Source organism: Seriola lalandi, unplaced genomic scaffold (genome assembly GCF_002814215.2).
Source record: "Seriola lalandi dorsalis isolate HSWRI2012SDOR001 ecotype SW California unplaced genomic scaffold, Sedor1 jcf7180002054945, whole genome shotgun sequence".
In the NCBI taxonomy this organism is placed as follows: domain Eukaryota; kingdom Metazoa; phylum Chordata; class Actinopteri; order Carangiformes; family Carangidae; genus Seriola; species Seriola lalandi.
In genome coordinates this window covers 2,432,722-2,452,053 of record NW_019525496.1, presented here as the reverse complement: position 1 = coordinate 2,452,053, position 19,332 = coordinate 2,432,722, and the positions used below count along the sequence as shown (strand labels likewise).

The 19,332-nt window shown below is 40.7% G+C and overlaps 1 protein-coding gene across 6 annotated transcripts in view; it reads right to left on the bottom strand.

Moving 5' to 3' along the window:
- The window catches only part of LOC111645093 (multivesicular body subunit 12B-like), a 32,390-nt gene that overhangs the window by 7,896 nt on the left and 5,162 nt on the right, over positions 1 to 19,332 (bottom strand). For 4 of the 6 annotated variants that reach the window (XM_023394149.2, XM_087170349.1, XM_087170350.1 and 1 more), the window contains exons 3-7: positions 17,660 to 17,755; positions 15,720 to 15,810; positions 14,554 to 14,683; positions 14,235 to 14,345; positions 7,960 to 8,018 (exon numbers count right to left, since the gene is read on the bottom strand). In XM_023394149.2, the coding sequence (XP_023249917.1) occupies positions 7,960 to 8,018; positions 14,235 to 14,345; positions 14,554 to 14,683; positions 15,720 to 15,810; positions 17,660 to 17,755 (487 nt within the window). Of the gene's footprint in view, positions 1 to 666; positions 1,684 to 7,959; positions 8,019 to 14,234; positions 14,346 to 14,553; positions 14,684 to 15,719; positions 15,811 to 17,659; positions 17,756 to 19,332 lie in introns of those variants that run through there. The other 2 variants (XR_015436279.1, XM_087170351.1) reach the window with 2 other exon arrangements.

The window sequence follows — 19,332 nt, the reverse complement described above, 5'->3', positions numbered from 1 at the left end:
CGAGCATCTATTACAATTTTTTAACTCATGATTGAGCTGGTTTCTATTGTTTAGTGCCATAAAATAATCAGAAATAATAAGTAAAGCTGCTCAAAAATTGGGTAGAGCTTTATCTGGAAGCTTCTAGATTTCATATTCCAAACAACTGGATGTTGACTTTTCTCTATGTGTACCCAGGCTAGACATTGCAATGCCTTTCCTGTCGGTGTGACTCTCAATTTGAGGTGGATTCTTTATGCAGACCATGGAGATGCTATTCTAGTTGCAGACCCCGCTCTCTGTCACCTCTGCAGATAATGGTGAGTAGATGAACAGAGAGCTGGAGGAGGACCCCCCTATGCCCACTCACAGCCCTTAGCCCCACTCTGACATGAGAAATAGTGCCCAGGCCTGACAGCATCTCGGAGACATATTGTAGTTTATTTTGTCGTCCGGGCATGCCATCTGTGCCATTCCAATAGAGGGTGTGTGTTCAGGCTGCTGCAAGAGAGAGGGCGCGAGGCTCTGGGTCCCTCAGTAGCTCTGCAGCCACGGCAGGTCATTAGTCAAATTGCCTAATGAGAGAGAATACAAATGGCCCCCTACCCTGACAGGAGGAATTTTGGAGGTGTCAGAGCTCCTGACCCGTGCTATGAGAACAGATGATAGCGAGTTGCTATTTTCAGATTCTTTTAATGACTATGGCTCTATGAAACCCATTCTTTTTCTTTTATCTTTTTCCCGCTTTTTCAAACCCTCTAGACAGATGAGTGAAAAAAAAAAAAACTTTTCAATATATTAAAAATCTCACTTGCAAAAGTGGAAGTGTAACTTTTGAATTATTTAAATGTTTACTGGGGAGTCAATTAACATTCTAAAATGCGAATAACATTTATACTAAAATAGATCATACACTGCAATGATGTTGAGTGTTTCTGATAATCTATTTTTATTTTTTTCTGCCGGCTGTTTGCAACTTGTTTTCCCTGTCTCGCTGTAGTGTGCACAAGCTTCTGCTGCAATTCTCCTGACAGCGACTCAACTATTTTATACTAAAATATTAATTATACTTCAGCCGAATGTTAAAAATGTAAACAAATTTAAATGATTTTTAATGGTAAGAGTAGTATACGAGACATGCAGTGCATGCATGCGATTATTTTTACATACTACAGGCTGGGCTAAACACTCAAAAACTGTGGAGGCAAAAGAGAGAAGAACAGAGTGAAAAGAAGCTGAATCATTTTACACGAGCTTGCTGTTTTGCCCTCAATGAAAATTATTTTACAAAACAAATGAGACTTTTACCATTTTATCTAGAAAATGTGTTGTATTACCTTAGGATATGCTCATTTTGTTGTAAGAATACTTGTGAAATGTATAAGAGGCACCAAACATTGTACTCTGAAATATAGCCAAGCAATAGCATCTCATAATGGCCTTTATAGTCAAGTAAAGCAAAAATAAAAAACTTGGCAAAACAAACAAAAAAGTGGCATATTTAGACATCTGATATTAAACTTAAATCTTTTTTTTTTTTGTTACCAGAGATGCAAAATGGCAAGCTTATGTAGAATGACCCACTTACTTTTCCATCTGTGACAAGCAGTCCTTGAAATCTGGTTGTGGGTAGGGAGCCAGGCGGCAGTCCCAGTCGGGCGCTGGTCCATCAGTCTTCCAGAAAGTGGGCAGAGCCAGCAACACCTACAGTGAGTTGGCCACAAACACCTCTGCATAACACCAAATACTCTGAGGAGGTGTGTACATGTGTGATAACGTCTCCAAAACGCATTCATGTAAGTTAGATGATATTGAGTCTATATGAAGAGCAGGCTGTTTAATGTTAAGTACCAAAATTGTTTGGTCACTCGATATACTAAACTTATAAATCCTATTTTATAGTTGTTTTTGTCAGAGCACGCAGTAATGGAGAAATACTGGAAGAGCCCTTTCTGCTGGCTGGCTATTGAGCGCTCTCATGAAATTAAATGGACAATCAGACTTTAATCAGCAGCACAGTGTCTTTTAAGACATTGCCATGGCACTGGCATTGATCCCCAGCTGTGGCTGCTGGTAAATGTGCAGCAGAATGTGTGTATAAATGGGGTACGCCTCTCTGGACAAGTGTAAAAGCTGGCAGAGGGCTGACAGTAAATTGCATGTGCCGGATGGGACACAGCAGAAGGCACAATTACACAAATCCCCTCTTAATTAGCGGTTCTGTGGGCAAACTAACCCGTAATGATGCAAGGGATGTGGCGAGCCCCAGAAATCCTAACAAGAAACACTCACCAGCACAGGAGACTGGGTCATATGGCCCCGGTTCCCCTGAAGTAGGGACTGACGCGTGATCTGTTTTGATCAGTGCAGCTGCAGGAGATGATTCCCATGTTGCCCTGCTCCCCACAACCCCTAGCCCTCGCTGAGCTACTTGCCCTCTGGACTGTGGGTAAAGCAGCAGGCCCTGTGTGGTTGTGGGTGGCATTATTAAGTTCTCCATGCTCACAGTACCAGGCAATGTAAAGTGGCATCTCACACGGTGAGTAATGAACTGTGCCAGAGCGGAAGCAGGAGGGATGACAGCCAAAGAGGCCTCCTTGGCAGCCACTAACCTGGGCATCCACCAATTTATCATCCCCTAGAACCAATCCACCAATGCTGCACTGCCATTTGTCATTAATTATGCTAATAAGGACACCATTACTCTCCTGATGAAACAGGCAACTGTTATTAGTATAATGCACTTACAGTTTCATACATGTGCATTTGCTTATTAGTTCTACTGTGTGGATAAGTGTACTTTGAAAGGAGATATTTTCCTTTGCTTAAATAAAACTGTTAAACAATGTAGTTGTACCCGCTGCAGAGGAGTGGAGGACTTTTCTGTACACGCTAATTGACTATTATGAAATGACAAAGCAACAACTTCATAATCACGCACTGCTCCCTGCACCCTAACATAAAAATGGCCACATCTATGTAAAGACGCTGATGGGTTTGAACTTTTTCACAGCAGACTTTATGGCTCTAAGCAAACCAGTCTGAGAAGAACTATTTAATATAGCTTCTGGGAGCCCCAGATGCCCTTTTCCAGAACGACTTCATTCCCAGAATCTCATTGTGCTTTCTAAATCACACCACAGTATGTATTAGAAGATCATTAATTACAAACTTAACAAGTCAGCAGAGCCATTAAAAGATCTTTAAGGCATATTTGACCATAAATCTCCTTAAACTATATTTAATGACTGGATTTTTGTGAAATATTTTTTATCAAGTTCTAATTAGATGTGTGATAACAAACCCTGCTGTACATGGGGCAAATGAGGGAGCCGTGACAGGCCCATCCATTGAGGCTGTCCACGTCTGGACACTGAAACTAATGGGGCACTGCTTCTATCTCAGGGATGGATAGAAAGCAATGAGGGATGAGACTCCAGAGTCCAGTCTGGCCTGCAAATGCAAAGCCTTGTAAAGTCTCTTATTTGACTGTAATAAAGGTCCAAAAAAAAAAAAAAAAGCCCGAGGGCCTCAAGGCTCCAGTCAAAAATTCCATTAGGATTTATACAGGATTAATTCCCAAATACTTAATGGCACCACCACACTGGGATTGATCATGTTTTGCTACCAAACCTGTAAAGTCAAATAGAATTTTTGACAGGATGAACTCCAACAGGATTTTCTTGAGATGGCGTTTTACCTGTTAGAGAGGAAAAGAGCTTTTTGACTGGGGAGATAAACACAGACTATACAAAATAAAAGACTTCATTTTCACACAGCTGACTTTGGTCGCCACCGGACGGATTTGCTTTGACATGTATCAGTGTTTTTCATTGAGATCAGCAGCTAAGAGGATTTTAAAAGACACACTAAAAATTTCCAGAATCACAAGAATAAAAACTGTAGTAAATGTAAGAAATACTTCTTCCATAATCTCCACTAACAAACAAAGATTTTTTTTTGCAGATCCAGAGAAGTACATACACACACTGTCCAGACTTTAGCAAAATTATTCCAAGTTTTTTTTTTTTTTTTTTTTTTTTTAAAAAGCGATTTCTGACTGTATTTCACTTCATGACACTGACAATAATTCTCCTCACTCTTTCTCAGAACTGCTTACTGGTTTTTTGTATGTTTTTCACAGTTGCCTTTAACATAGAATTTTCTTCACAGCATGCTGGTGTGAATTTTTAATTTACTTTTGCAGTATTCATCCCAAAACACTGACACTATGCTGCTATGTCAATATGGAAAATGCACAAAAAACTAAAACTGAATTCAAGCAAATTTGAACATGCTGTAATTTACAAGCAATTATAAGATTTCAGCAACCTTTATATCATTAGTTGCTGGGGGTAGTAAACAGTTTTAGGACATGAATGTACAGTATGTGTGTGTCTGTGTGTGTGTGTGTGTGTATGTGTGTGTGTGTGTGTGTGTGTGTGTGTGTGTGTGTGTGTGTGTATGTGTGTATGTGTATGCATTAGGTGTAAATACTATTCTTCTGCTGAACCTCTCTCTCGCTCTCTGTTTCGCCTTTTGCTGACCAGGGGAATTAAGAAGCAAAACGTGGGTTTTAAGAGCGTTCCTTTCATGTCTTGATGTAAGCTTTGGCATTACTTCAGACATCAAGATCGGTTTCATAGAAATCCCATTCCATCCAAAGTAAAAGCTCGGCAGTAAATCTGCCCATACCTCCCCCATAACACTTCCATAAATGATTCATTCAGCTCAGTTTAGCTGATGCAAAACAGAATGTTAGTGAGTTGTGGATGGAGCCCGAGCTGCGAGTGTAGGACCAACCCTGCTGCTTAGTAATTTCATCAATCTCTGGGAGAGAAAGAGAGGAGAAAAGAGAAAGAAGAGAACAGCGTACACTAATAATAACTTTTGTGTCACTATCCAGAGGTCGTGTTTTTTAATCCCTCAGCCTAAAGAATTGTGTTATTCTAAAATATAACCCCAGCGGTGCAGAAGCAGTTGAGATCCATCACGGTTTGAGATAAGAGCCGGCTGATCTCCTCCCTCTGTACAGCCTCGCCCAGAACTACACAGGGAGATAAGATGGAACTTTTGTTTGAAACCTGATGAGAACCCTCTTAATGAAAGTGCTGCGCCAAAAATAATCTTTTTTCTCCATGTTAGTCAATCAAGAAATGGTGTAGTTGGGGGAAAAAGAGGAGAAAGAAAGTAATTTTGCATAATCAGTGAGCACCATCTGGAACAATTAACCAAATTCCACAGAACTCAGAGGATCAGTCATATTGGCTTATTAAAGATCCAGAATTATACAAGTAATAAATCCTTGGAAAAACGAAGCGTACCCCTGCCTGTCATGACTATTTTAACTTCAAATACAGTGGAATACTTGATAAGGCTGAAAAGAGGAGATTAATATATGCAAATTATGTCGAGCATTTAAAAGCCCCCCAACAACTGTCTCGTTTTTTTTTTTTTTTTTTTTTTCTGTCTCTTATTACAGGGCTTTATGTTTTATTCATACACCAACTCACCTGTCATTTCATAAGCTATAATATTATGAGGGTATTATTAAACAGCATAAAGTGGAGCTTTAATTGGAAAGCTCCATTGCATTTTCCAATTATTTGCAGCAAATTAAAAGCAGATGCACATAGTTTAATAAGAATTCTAATATTGTTTCCTGAAAATCAAAAATCACTGTCATCCTGCCAAGATATTTTGCAAACCCAAGTTAATTTTGAGCCTCCTATTTTTTCCTCCTCCTCCTCCTCTGAAGGATGAACTGTCTGGTGTCTGTTAATTGAAGTTCCTCTAATGGATAGGGAAATAATTGCTCTCCATATTACGTTAGATCAGGGCCAATGTCAGGATTTATTTTTGATTAATGCGATAGATATGTAAATGTATTACTTTTTATTACGTTTACCTTTTTATCAGGTGGATGTCTGCTGAATACTATATGTTGCTCTGTAGATAATGAAGAGAGACGGCAATGCAACAGACTCAGTATCACATAGGTTTGAGACTTTTTTTCCCCCAGCGCTGTTACATTTATTTTTTATCAAACATATGCTTTTTAGACACATTTCATGAATCCAACTTTAATTACCTTTAAAATACCCTGCTTTCCTGTCAATGTGTGAATAATACACCTAATTGGCAAAGGGACTTTGCATGGATCAAAGCAACGCTGGTAAAGAAAAGCAAAAGGTTGGAGCTGCTATGAAAACTTGATAACTTTTCAAATGAGCTTGAACTGTCAAGTCAAAGAGGGCTGCAAAATAAATGTGAATTAGTTTTTAATATTCTGGTAATAAATGTCAAAGCGCCTGCACATCACATCTGTACATGATGTGACTGCAGATGACAGATTTCCCAGACATGTTACCTCTCCTCCCCTCAACTCGCTTTTTTTTTTGTGTTGGGGTTTTTGTTTTGTTGGGAAGTGACGGAGGGTTTAATCAAGAAAGCAGGCAATTCATCAATCCTAAAGAAGGCGCCTGTACAACCCTGACAGAGCGCACATGGTTTTAGACCAACTCGAACCTGGCCAGCTGTCAGCCCACACACACACACACACACACACACACACACACACACACACACACACACACGTACACACACACACCAGAGCTACCACCACGCTAACAATTAACACAAATATAGGCTGTCGGCTACGACCTCACACTTGGTCTGCAGGCTATCACATTGTTAATGAAGGGAAGTTGCGTTCTCTCACATTCACAGTGTGATGCTGTAAGGCTGACGAGTACACAGTCTCAAGCAATAAAGCGAGAAACATCTCAGGCTAACTACATTATCCTCTTCTCTTTACAATCTCACCATCTCATGGAGGGACGCATTAAGGTAGAAGAAAGAGGGAGTCTGTGCACCTGCAAAGGACAGCTTTCTGGGGATAAATGATGACTGCTGGCAGTGCGCTGTACAGTATGTGCATGTTCTTCAGTGTCACTCAAAGCCCGTCCCAGTGGAGGAGTCGCACACCAAATGCCACAAACCATTCAGCTGTGTGTTAATGTCGGCTCCTTCAGGGCCACACTTTGCACACTTGTCTTGACTAACTTATAATATGACTGTCAGACCAACACAATGATGTGTTAATCATTTTTTAGTCAATTATGCATTTTTCTTGTTTCCTTTTCTTTCTTTTTTTCTTCTTTTTTTTTATACAATGGACAGTGTTCAATTTGGATTCAGAGACTTTACAGTTTAAATTTAGTTTATGTAATCAAAGCTGTTATTATATCAATTTGTACATTTTAACACTAGACTCGTATTAAAGAGGCTGGGTATAATATGGCCATAGCCTGGGTGTGCCTGTGCTGGAGCAGCAGGAGGAATCCTCACCACATGGTGTCTCTCTCCAGCTGGATAAAAACCTGCCTGCCTCATTCACCTCGTGTGGATCACACGCTCTTTAAGGCTGGAGCGTCTCAGCCGGCTCTGACTCTGTGGCTCTGAGGCTGTCATAGCTAAGCTCTGCTTCCAAACGAATTAGCCTTTCTGCTGTTTTAGTCATGGGGCATTGTACTGTAGTCGAGTTTCTCCTTGACAAAGAGAAGGGAATTCGTCCAGTGCATGCACGGTACATATGTAAGTATGGCATGTGATGGATCATCTTTGACAGCTGTTAAATGTTCTCTTGAGTGTAATGCAGAGCTCTTCTGGGAAGTCACGTTCGCTCAGATAAGCAAAGCTCTGTACAGTGTCCATCAGTGAGGAGATCTAGACACAGAGCGTTTGTAGATCAAGTACCGGAGAAGCTTCTTTTATGTTCAGGTAGAGACAAAACTGTTTGTACAGACATGCAGTGAAACATAGGAAGCATAAGTACTACATTTTTCTCCAAAATCACAGCTTCACTTTAAAAGGAAGATCTAATGCAGCTTGGGTAAACTATTAAAACCCTCTGACTGTCTATAGTGACCGTCATAAGTGGTGCTGACGTGCATACATTTAAAGTGTGAGACCTTTTACCTGACATGGTGTAGGTCCCACTGCTCTGATGCTCATACTCTGGCCTGTTCGTGGTCCTCCTGCAGGCAGGAAACAAGTAACATGTTCAGTCAACCGATCAATACTATTTTATTGACAATCATGTTAAAAAAACGCCCCCAAAATGCATGTAGACTTTGTATTTGACGAGAACACTTGTGATCCAAGACACATGCCTCACACATTAAAATATGACACAGTAGAATTTATTTTGCATTAAAGCATGGGGAGGCTTTGTGATCTGTCTACAGGCAAAACAGAGCAGTGAAATACCAGGCTGAATGTGAAGAGGAGAAATATGGGAAAAGTTAAACCGTGCCTCAGCTGCCCAGGGGCTCAAGCAGACCTTTAACGGGGGGTTTGGAGCAGGATCTTGTTAATTCTGGAGGAACTGAGAGATTCCATTATTCAAGGGAAGTCTGTTTTTTTTTTTTTTTTTTTCACCGTTTCATGGCCTTGTATTACAGAAAACAGCACAGAATGCACTTTGTGGGCAGTTGAAGTTAACAAACCATATAAGATTGAAATCCTCATCAATCAAGCTATCATGAATTACACCCTGTGACTCACCCCTACGGATCGATAAATCCACAGCAAGCAGGAAAAAAAAAAAAAAAAAAAATTCACAGCTTCAAGAGAGAGCTGCATAACATGACATGCTCTGAAGGGAACGTTCTGGGATGGCATTATAAAACAAATGATTTTATAATGATAATGCAAAGCAGTTGGCGATGTCATTAAAAAAGTGAATTGCTTTGATTGGAGGACACACAGGCATACAGTAAGAGTTGGTTGTTAAAGAGAAAGAACAAGGCAGACAAGTGGGATAGAGGAGGCAGGGAAACAGCGCTGAATTATAACAAAGTCGGGACAGATTTTGGAAGTGAGCAGGTGTGAAGTTGCAAATAATGAAGTGTGTATCATGTTCTGTATTTGGTCTGTTTATGGATAACATAATCAATCTTTGCTCGCATGGGGTGTAAAATCCAAATTTTTAAAATTTAAGACAGATCATATATTCTCGGGGTGCTGCATGTGAGTTGCGGCTTCCAAAGCCTTATCTCTTTGGATGAGATAAATAAATGCAATAATTTCCATCAAGAGCAATAAAACAAGACTTCTGACAGGCTGTGGTATTTATGAGCTGAAGCCTGCAACTCAGATTTATTTGCAATGAAAGGCTCGACTTTTCCCCTCCTCATTTACATCAGCATTTGGCCATGTTAAATCCAGGCCAATGGTGAATTTTTAAAAGGTTGGCATCAATCTTGCGGGAACGATTGCCATATTCAACGCAGACTTCTTTTACCTTGCAAAGGTTGATTCCACTGCTGAGGAAGAAAGGTACACATCTTTCAAAGCACAGATACATCCCGCGGTCTGATAACGTGGAGGGAAATGGTTTAAATGTCTTTTAAGGCATCTGCGTTTGTGTTGTTAAATTAGTACTGAGAAGAAACAAAGAGAACAGAGAGAAAAAGAAATGATTAGGTCTGGCTGTTTATCTATTTATGTATCTAAAGAGTGAAAGTGGTACTTTAAAATTCTAAACACTCAGTGTGAAACCTGGGAAAATGTGCTCAAGAAATGCTTTTCTACTTGCAACCTCCAGGGTCGTTTTTCCCATCTGTCTCGAACACAAACTGTCTCAATCCAAACTGGTGATTTCTAAATACAATTTTAGGTGCATTGGAGAGGGTAACATATGGCAAATCAATTAGACAACTAATTCTTAAAACAAAAACATTGCAAGTGCATTTGTTAATCAACAGCAGTGTTGGGGCTCATATTATGTTGGCCACTGGAGTTTTGACAACAATTAATCCTCATTTCAGGCAAGGAGAGCCATATTGACACATATTCCTAATTTGAATATTCAATTACAGTGTAGTTCCTCATCAAATTATAGTAAAACTGGGAACACGGCCTGAAAGATTTACGTAATTACAACGCAGATCAAGAGTCTTATGTTCCCTTGAAATCTGCCAGAGTTAAAATCATATTAGTGCTGTAAAGCGAACCATGACACTAAGGATTACTTGACAACATGAATTACAGTTCAGCAGATTTCTTTTTTTTTTGTATGGTGTTCTTTATGTTGTTCCACATGGAATAAGGAAAAGAGTTGTCTGCACAAAAAAAAAGGAGAAGGAGAAGAGAAAGTGGGAGAGACAGTGGGGACAGACAAGTGGTAGTCAGTGGAGAGGTAAGATGAGGATGAGAGTAATATCACTGAAGAGCCAGAGCTGCGATACAGAGAGCTGGAAGCGCTTGTTTTGACACACATCCAGCCTTCCCCGTGACAACATCTCCACACCTTCCTCTATGTGCCGACAGTGCTGCTTTGTGGGAGCTGCTTTCTCACCCATCATTATCCTCCTTTAAGTTTGGTGTCAGGTGTTGAAAAGAGGATCTCTCTGAATTTGGTGGCAAATCACCGAACAGTCTGAGCCCATCAGATCTTAGCTGATCATTCGATCATTCCTGGCACCGCTCCGCATCCCTCTGCTTGATCTCCACTACTTTTTGCAACTTTTCCGAGCACAACAAAGTAATGAGTGAGATTGAGCTGGGAATGATTGTTCTTCAACACTTCAGATGGGAAGATCTGTCAGGCGACACACTGACAGTCACAGTGTCTCTTTCTCTCACGAGTCGTGTGCAGTGGGAAGTCTTGGTTAACCAGCGTGCAATGAAAGCTGATACAATACTCCTGCAGAGCTGCAGCAATGTGTGGTGTGTCACAGGTAGAAGACAGAGCAATCCAAAGCGTATTGATATGCATGCCAATTCTGACACTGATGACTCTCTAGACTTCACCTGTTAAAGAAAAAGCCTGCTATACGATGGAGAGAAAAAAAAAAGATACTTGGCCTTGACATTTTTATCGCTGTACAGTTTGATTTAAAAAGTGTCCGTGTGTACAATAGCCTATTATTCTAAGAGAAATGTCAAAAACCTTGATTCTGAGTGAAGCGAAAGAAATTGCAATATTAGGACAAGGCTAATTTATGCTAGCAGTCACTGTAGAGGTCAGATATCAGCCTCAGCAATGACAGTTTTATCAGGAGAACAAATGGCAGCGTTGGTTGGGAGAAGGAAGGAGGGGGATACTTTACTGGACACATTAAAAGGCTGACCGGATGGTGCAGGTTTTTCACATTATAAAGTCAGGGAGTGGCTGATACGGTCTGTCTTGACAGATAACAAGCCAAAGTGGTTGACATCAGGCTGCAGCTATGAATCAAAACAGAACACTGTCGCTGGTTGAAACGCTTCAGACAAACTTAATAAAGAAACATTAAACACACAAGGTTCCCATGCATTTGCATGGCAGACTGCTCAACAGGGCCCTACACTTAGAGTTTTAGTGGCTCAGTGTGGTGCAACAACCTGGGCCAATAAGAAATAACTATTTTAGGTTCAGTGTCTATCTTTGATTTAACTTTGAATTTAACTAATTCCTAAGATTCTTTTTTACAGGCTTTCTGCAGGAAAGTTGAATTTCAGACATTTTAACACCACACAGACTCAAATTTAATTTACCTGAATCACAACTCACTACCAACAAAAGCATGAACGCAAAAAACGGAAGGGACAATATGACCTAGAATTATTTTATCACTTTTCCCAACAGAATATAACAATGAATCCTTCATTATATAATTAGATTAATTAGAGCAGCCTGGGCATGGATTAGTGGCAGAAAATGAGTGGATGGATTAACCAATTAAGAATGATTAAGTTGCTAATCAATTCATCGATTGAGAGAAAATCAACTATTTTGATATTCAATTAATCAGTTAATGAAATTGAAATTTCAGGTTTGGACTGTTAAACAGACAGAACAAGCAATGTGAAGATGTCACATTAGGCTGTGGGAAGTTTTCAAGGAGCAATTTCTATTACTTTTTGACATTTCATTACACTAATTGATTAATGAAGAAAATTGGCAGATTACTCAATAATGACAATAATCATTCGTTATAGCCATAATTCTTTGAAGTTCAGTTAAAATAAATATCTACCCATTCAAAGACAAAAAGCCTCTACAGCTGTAGCTGCTGTAGCAGTAGTGACAGGACTTGCTGCAGGTCTGATGGTGCTGACTGAAGCTCCAACCCACAAAAAATTATGGAACAGCCTCCTATTTGCACAATCCACTGTTGCAACAATCCCACTTTTAGTTTGTAAGTGTGTTACATCTGCTGACAGCCAACAATCGCATACAAAAACATATCATAACTAGCGCTTCTCCTTACAGCGGGCAAGAGAAAGTATTTATGACCTTGGTAAATTCAATTTCAAACTCTTAAATACCTTCTCAGGCCTATTTTTGAGGACTGAACTGAATTCAAAGCTTTTTAAAACTTTTCAAGACCTGCAGATATCCTGTTTATAGCTGACAAAACAATACAAAAACAATTCAAATACAACACCTTAGCCTTGATGCAATAAGTGTGTGCATCCCATAATGATGCAACACCCTGCAGTTAGTGTGTACCCTGGCTCTGCGCTGCTGAAAAAAAAAATAAAACAACCTGATTTGCAGTTTACGTTTGTACACAACTCTAACAAGCTCTCACTGCCTGAGGCAACGTAACATTTGAAAGGGATCACTGAAGCTTTCAAAATTATAAGGGTCATTAAAAATTTACACATTATTGACTGTATTTAAAACATCTTTTCCACTGACTGTAAAGAGCACTTAAATTTAAGAGGTGCTATTCTCCAAAGGCCATAAAGTTGTTATAGATAGCCTGAAGGAGGCATGGAGGAGAGAATTTTCTCTTGCTGAATATGAATAAAGTATAGTGGGGTGATACTGCAGAGACAGTTACACTGTAGTACTGTACTTACTTAAGCAATCAGGGGGCTTGAGGAGCTGTTTATAAATTACTGTGTCAAACCATCTAATCTGTGACTGTGAAATATCTTCAGAAATATTTATAGCTGTATGTATGGCTGTCTAAAGTGCATGTAACTACACAGAAAGGATGCCAGATAAACAGTCAAAAGAACTGCCACTGTCTAAATTGCCCACAGTTCCGTCCTTATGTGTCAGTGCATTATGGATGGAAATACTCTAAAAGGAAGACTCTTTGACTGTGGAATGAATTTTAATGTTAATACAAAAACAGCAGCCTGTGATCTCAGCAGGCATCAGGAGGGGGTGTGAGTCGCTTCGAGGTGCAATTTATTCCAGCCTCTGAGCCTCACCAACTTGAAAGTGGGCTTCAAAAGAACTGAGGATTACCGGTAAGAGTTCCGAAGGCGCACACATGGGCCTGAGCTCTCGCCATCACTTCAATACATCAAAGATTATTGACCACTGACTTCCAAAATATGGACGATTCACAAAACTCTACGCAGTTTGAACTTGGGTTTTGAATTCACGCCTGTCCATTTTACTGTTCTCATCCCACTGCGTGACCATGTGAACAAAAGCTCTGTTTTGAATGCGCCTGCTGGCATCCACCACTCTGGCCTGTTGTGGCTTTTAAGTGGCTTTTACTCAGCCCAGCACAGGATGGCAAAGCATAGCAATTCAAGTTGGCAAAGCCGTCAGCATCCCGTGCCAAGCCTCCCTCTCCTCAGCACCGCCACACCGAAGGAGTCTCAATTGTTTATTTACAATTTGCTGTGGAAATCCCCAAGTTCTTCATTGCAATAAATAATTGAGCTGTTTGATCTGGACACAGTACAAAGGGTTGCTCCATTCTCTGTGAGGCCTGAGGCGGAGGAAGCCTGAGCAGCATGAGCAGAGGAGGCGACACACACACACACACACACACACACACGCACGCACGCACGCACAGACACTCCAGCATGGCGGAGATCTTGGAGCTCTCCTCCCTTCCTCTGCAGCTGTCGCTCCCTCTCCGGGCTACATCTCCTCCTCTTTGTCTGCACAGAACAACACTCCTGTCAACACAGTCAGAGGAGCGACCTGCCTCTGCCTCCTGGGACACACCACAAATAGCAGGAGTTTAGCCCTCATTGAACTCATGTTCTTGTTCAGGGGATCCTGTCTAGTTAGCCTGTCTCTCCGGTTCACCCTCGCTACCTCGTTGTCCAGCCACAACCTTTACGGCAGATTGCCCGGGAGTGATCAATTGCTTGTGTCTTCATTGTCGTACATATGGTACGGAAGCGCAACAACAGTTCGAGAGTACACTGAGCGTGAAATAAAAAGGAAAGGAAGGAGGAAAGCTGAACTTCAAGAGGCGCTCCTGAATATTGTAATATGACATTACCTTGCTGTGCTGGGCGGGGCGTCAGTGCTGGCTGTGATGGACGTTTCCTGGGACGGCTGATGCTGAGGAACATCTCCCATTCGATACCATAGTCCCATATTGTTAATCTCACTGCAAAGATGAAGAAGAAAGACACACACACACACAAACACACACACACAAACACACAGTTTCATAGTTTTAAAAAGCTTGGTTAGTTATGCTTCAAGCTAATTAAAAAGTTTTATATTCTATATGTACACAATGTCACAAAGTATGGTGACTGATAGGAGATACAAGACATCATGACTGCATCCATTTCCGGTGCCAAACTGCTCACCCTATGCAGCTGTAGTTAACAAGATGGTACTTGGACTTTGCAACGATCTGGATGTCATATACCGCCACCTCAGCAGCTGCACGAGGGCTGATTTTCACACAGAGCCTCCTCTTCCTCATGGCAGTTTCCTCTGATGAGTCAGGTACACATGAGGGTGTCAGACAGGAATACGTGGTCGCATATTCACTCCTGTCTTCTCTTAGTTTCAGGCTAAAAAAAAAAAATCTATAGACATGTTGAACCTCTAGGAGAAATATATATTCATAAATCCCACTTATACTTTGCTATTTAGTCTTCACCAGCCTCAGAATAAGAGATGAGCCAATATCAGTTTCTTGGTGACTTGCTATGCTCAAAGGGAAATAACTGGACAGCGGAAAGCCACAAAATCCACATGCATTATTATCATTTTTATCATTTTAGTAGGTAAAATGACAGAAGCAAGTGAATCCTCCATCAGCTTTAGTGCACAACAGGGATTTAAAGTGGAGATTCGGGATAGGAACTCATACATAATGCCACATGTATACATTAAACATGGATTCACATGAAGTAATAAAACATTAAATTACACCAAAGCCAAACAAAACATAATCTCTTTTCTTCATTCTGGCAAAAAGAAATATAAATAAATAAAAAAGCATTGCCATGCTTTCCTATATTGCATCTGTGCCTCGCTCATTTATTTCCCCAGCAACACTAGAAAGTGCAGTGTAAATGCAATGATAATAAAAATAATAAACAAGCTGTCCTCACTCCCCACACCAAAATATTATTACATTTCTAAGGCATGGATAGTGAGGGGGAAATACATAGCACTCAAAAAGCACTAAAGCATTGGGGAATGCATTTCATTAATATTAGATAACCCCCATCCACTCGTCCTTTCCCCAAATAAATACATAAATAAATAAGCCCCTCATAAAGAAAAGCACAGCTCCAGCTGAGATAAACAATGACTCATGATTCTCTTCTCTTGTACCTCCAGGGCAAAATGTTTATTTTATTCCCACAGTCTGCCATAAATTAAGCTAACCTGCACCCATAAAACATTCACTATCTCAAGCAAAGCTGCCCCTGAGGACCTCTGCGTAAGCTGGTTGGAGAGTGAAAAAACAAGAAGAGGAGGGGAGTGAGCCTGTGGTTGGTATTGACTGTTTACTTACTTGTGTCCATTGTTTCTTGCACAGGTGTGAAGCCCTCTGGCAACGTGTCCTTAATGTCAGTCAGCTTCATGTCCACAACAACGCCGGGCCCCTGGAAGACAGAGCACATGCAGGAAATTTAATGTCATCTATGCAAATTCAACTTTTTAAAAGTACAGCGAGCAAGGAAAAGAAAAAGGTTAGTCATTTTTTGGAGGGCTCAGAAAAGAAAATGTAGAGATAATAGAGTCAATGATTTACTAAAAGCTCAGGATGTCTCTAAAGAGAAGGGTTGACAAAATAGCTGAAGTAATTACTCTCTAATAGCCTTTTTTTTTTTTGCAATGAGAGAATGCATCTGTGAACTTGTAATCATTCTCAACCTTTTGGCGAGAAGCTGTGGGATGATGGGAGACAGAGCAGGCAGTCTGATCAACAGAATGGGACTGGTTAAAAACAATCAGGGTCTGTGTAGTTGACATTTTCAAGCATGACTCTTCCCTGCCTCCCATTACATTTTCATTTTTTGCCATAATAAATTGCAATAATACACAGCGGCAGTAGAGAGTGGGGCGAGCCAGGCGTGACTTGATGCGTCCGAAAAGGCTGGATTCCACTGCTACTGTTGCCCGACAGTCATTACCATTAGAGACATTTTTTATTCATAGTTTTTATACTGACTTAAGGAGAAATATGGATGAATGTTATTACTATGCATGGAACCTTTTTTAGTGTTTTCCCCTTTTACTGGAGAGATTTTTTCCATCAGGGCCTGACAAAAGGGGCTATCTACCTCCAACCTAGAGTATGATAAATCACAAACTATTTATTTCCCCCCACATAATTCAGGGGCTAATTTTACAGAATCTGTTTTTGTCATAGACAATTACAGTGGGAGCTCCATTGACTGGCAGACAAAATAGCCTTTGTTGATGGCTCTGTCATGTTTTATTTGTGTCAAAGTCTTTAAAACAATGTGGACAGACATTTTAAGATAATATACAGGAACTAGGGGGAGGCTATTTGTATGCTATATACTAAACTGAGGAGCAGATTGAGCTCAGGCACGAGGCAGCCGCTGCCAAGTTGCCTGGCTTTTAGAGGACATATTGTACAAAAAAAAGAAAAAAAAAGAAAAAGACTTGATTAAGTCCTAAAATTGAGCTGATGCAAAATAATAACAAAAGAAATGCAGGTTTTGTTTACAATGCTGTCTGCATTATCTACCAGAAACCCAGGGAAATAGACAGCCAATAGTAAGCTGTATGAGCTGAGGTTAGACAGGTTCATAATCCAGGAGATGTTTGCAGGTGTATTTATGGCCACAGAGCTACTGACAGCCATGCAACAACACATCAGTTGCAGGCTGCAGGCAGCAGATGAGTCCAAAAATGACCCAACAGGATTATGAGAAACATTCAAAGATCATTTCAGCCACAGGAGTCAGTGCTGCTCAAATTGGGATATATATATATATATATATATATGTACAACTACACTAAAGGTGTTTTTTTGTGGAGTAATTTCTTACATAAAAAGAAGTATTTTCATATTCACAGTAATATGCACATCAGCTTTCAAGAATTACTGGTTGGTAACCGTTTCCTCTACAGGGACGTTGTTGATTGAATAAATTGGAATAGTTAAAATACAGCTCATTGTTATTTCATGAATAAACATAAATAATATCCTCAGGAGGGCTTACAACATGAAAAATATCTCACAGAGGTATTATTCATCTGGAATATGCATGCAAATCCATTATATGTAAAAGTTCAAAACTGCCCTGCCAACGATGGCCTTTTTAAATGGGACTTTCACTGATCAAAGTGCAAAGTGCAAAAAGATATTCTGGCAGCAGCAAACTGAGATAATAACCGCTGGCAGACAAGAAAAGTGCTGCAGATGATGTGTTAGTGCGAAATGCATAGGGAAAGGCAGAAGTTTATATTCACACTTACAGTTTTTCTGGTGAAACAGAGGTAGCGAGTGACCTTGGATTTGAATAAGCCGTCCTTCCACAGGTCGGCATCAGAGCCATCTGTTGTTTGTGCAACCTACGTGGAAAAAAAGAGAGAGAAAAAAAAACAAGGAGTGAAAAAAAACATGCAGGAGGTGGGATAAAGTTAATGTATGTATGCCACAAGCGTGTTGCTTTTGCCTCTTCCCTTGCATACTAGCCTTAATTAACGCTTGCCTACACTAGCGCTCCATCTCATTAGTGCTCTGCGTGGGTAAAGGAGTCTTAGCCTCCAAAAAGGTGGCTAAAAATATCATCCCTCGGGACCAGGCTGATTAAAGATGCCCTGACAAGGATCTGCTCTAATAAGGAAACCAAACTTCAGTGTGCTTCTGTGGGAAAGCAAGGATTATATTTGGGGTAAATGTGGAATGTATCTGTTTTTTTTTTTTAGATAAACTGAGAATACTGCACATGCACTTTGAATACTTTAACTGCTATTGAGCATTTAAAGCAATTCCATGTCTAAATAAGTCCAAACCCAGAGACCTCAGCAGCTTGTCCTTGTACAATAAGCTCATTCATAGTTGTAAATGATCAGTGGAGTCAGTAAAAAAATAGACTGCATCATATTGACAGCATGTGGGCACCACAAGTCAAGCTCAAGGTCCTAAACTACATTGCTATGTAAATGTAGGTGTGGAGGGCAGAACGATAAAGCAAAATATAACCTGCAGACTGCATCACCGAGACTCCTCCATCGTTCGAGCAAATACGGTTGGCTGAAACGTCATGTTCCATTGGCTATCATGTGAGAATCACCTAAATAACTGCCAGACCTGTTTTCTAAAGGGATCCTTTACAAAGAAGAGTCAATCTAATGAGGTTCATTCAAATGAAGAAGTCATAGATCTCTGCACCCACCCACACACATTACCCCCTTGACAATAATGATGAATGACCCCCGGTGACTGGGTGGGGGAAACATGGCATGGGGAGATTCATGCAAAACCACCACTGACTAGATGGGATGAGAGTGGGAGACTAGAGTGGGGAACAGAGATAGATAGTGGGATGAGAGAGAGAGAAAGAGCACAAGATGAGCGGAGAGAGGGATTACGGGGCGTCTCCAACAGCAGTTCCATGAAAGGTCCCAGAAGGAGCCTATACATCACCAGCCTCCCTCTTCTTTACAAGACAACCCGTCTTGGCCACTTTTTCCAGGTCAGTAGCCAGCGCATCCTGTCAGCGTAAACAAAGGGCTCGCTTTGTGAAACCCAAAGTCAAGTTGAGGAGTAACGAGGGCACGGTCCTCCTAGGAGGCACCTCAGGCATCATCCTGCCACAGCCGCCGGCAGCAAGGATGCTACGCAGCTTGAATGTGAAACGCCAACTGCCTAGCCACGGCAGGAGAGGCATGTGTAAAGTTGCGGTGGCTCTTCTCTAATACTTTCAAGCCTGCCACTGTCTGGCTCCATCATTACAGGCTTCAATGAGAAGAATGCCACACGTCTAATAAGAGACGTCATGGCTATGATATTAAAATATGGCTGCATCATTTGATGTAAAATGCAGTGACAGATTCAACTGCCACTTCCTAAAATCTTACGCATACAGTGATCTGAAAGCCCACCTATGAAGCAAGTCTTTAGGGGGTGCTGAATTTTCCTATGA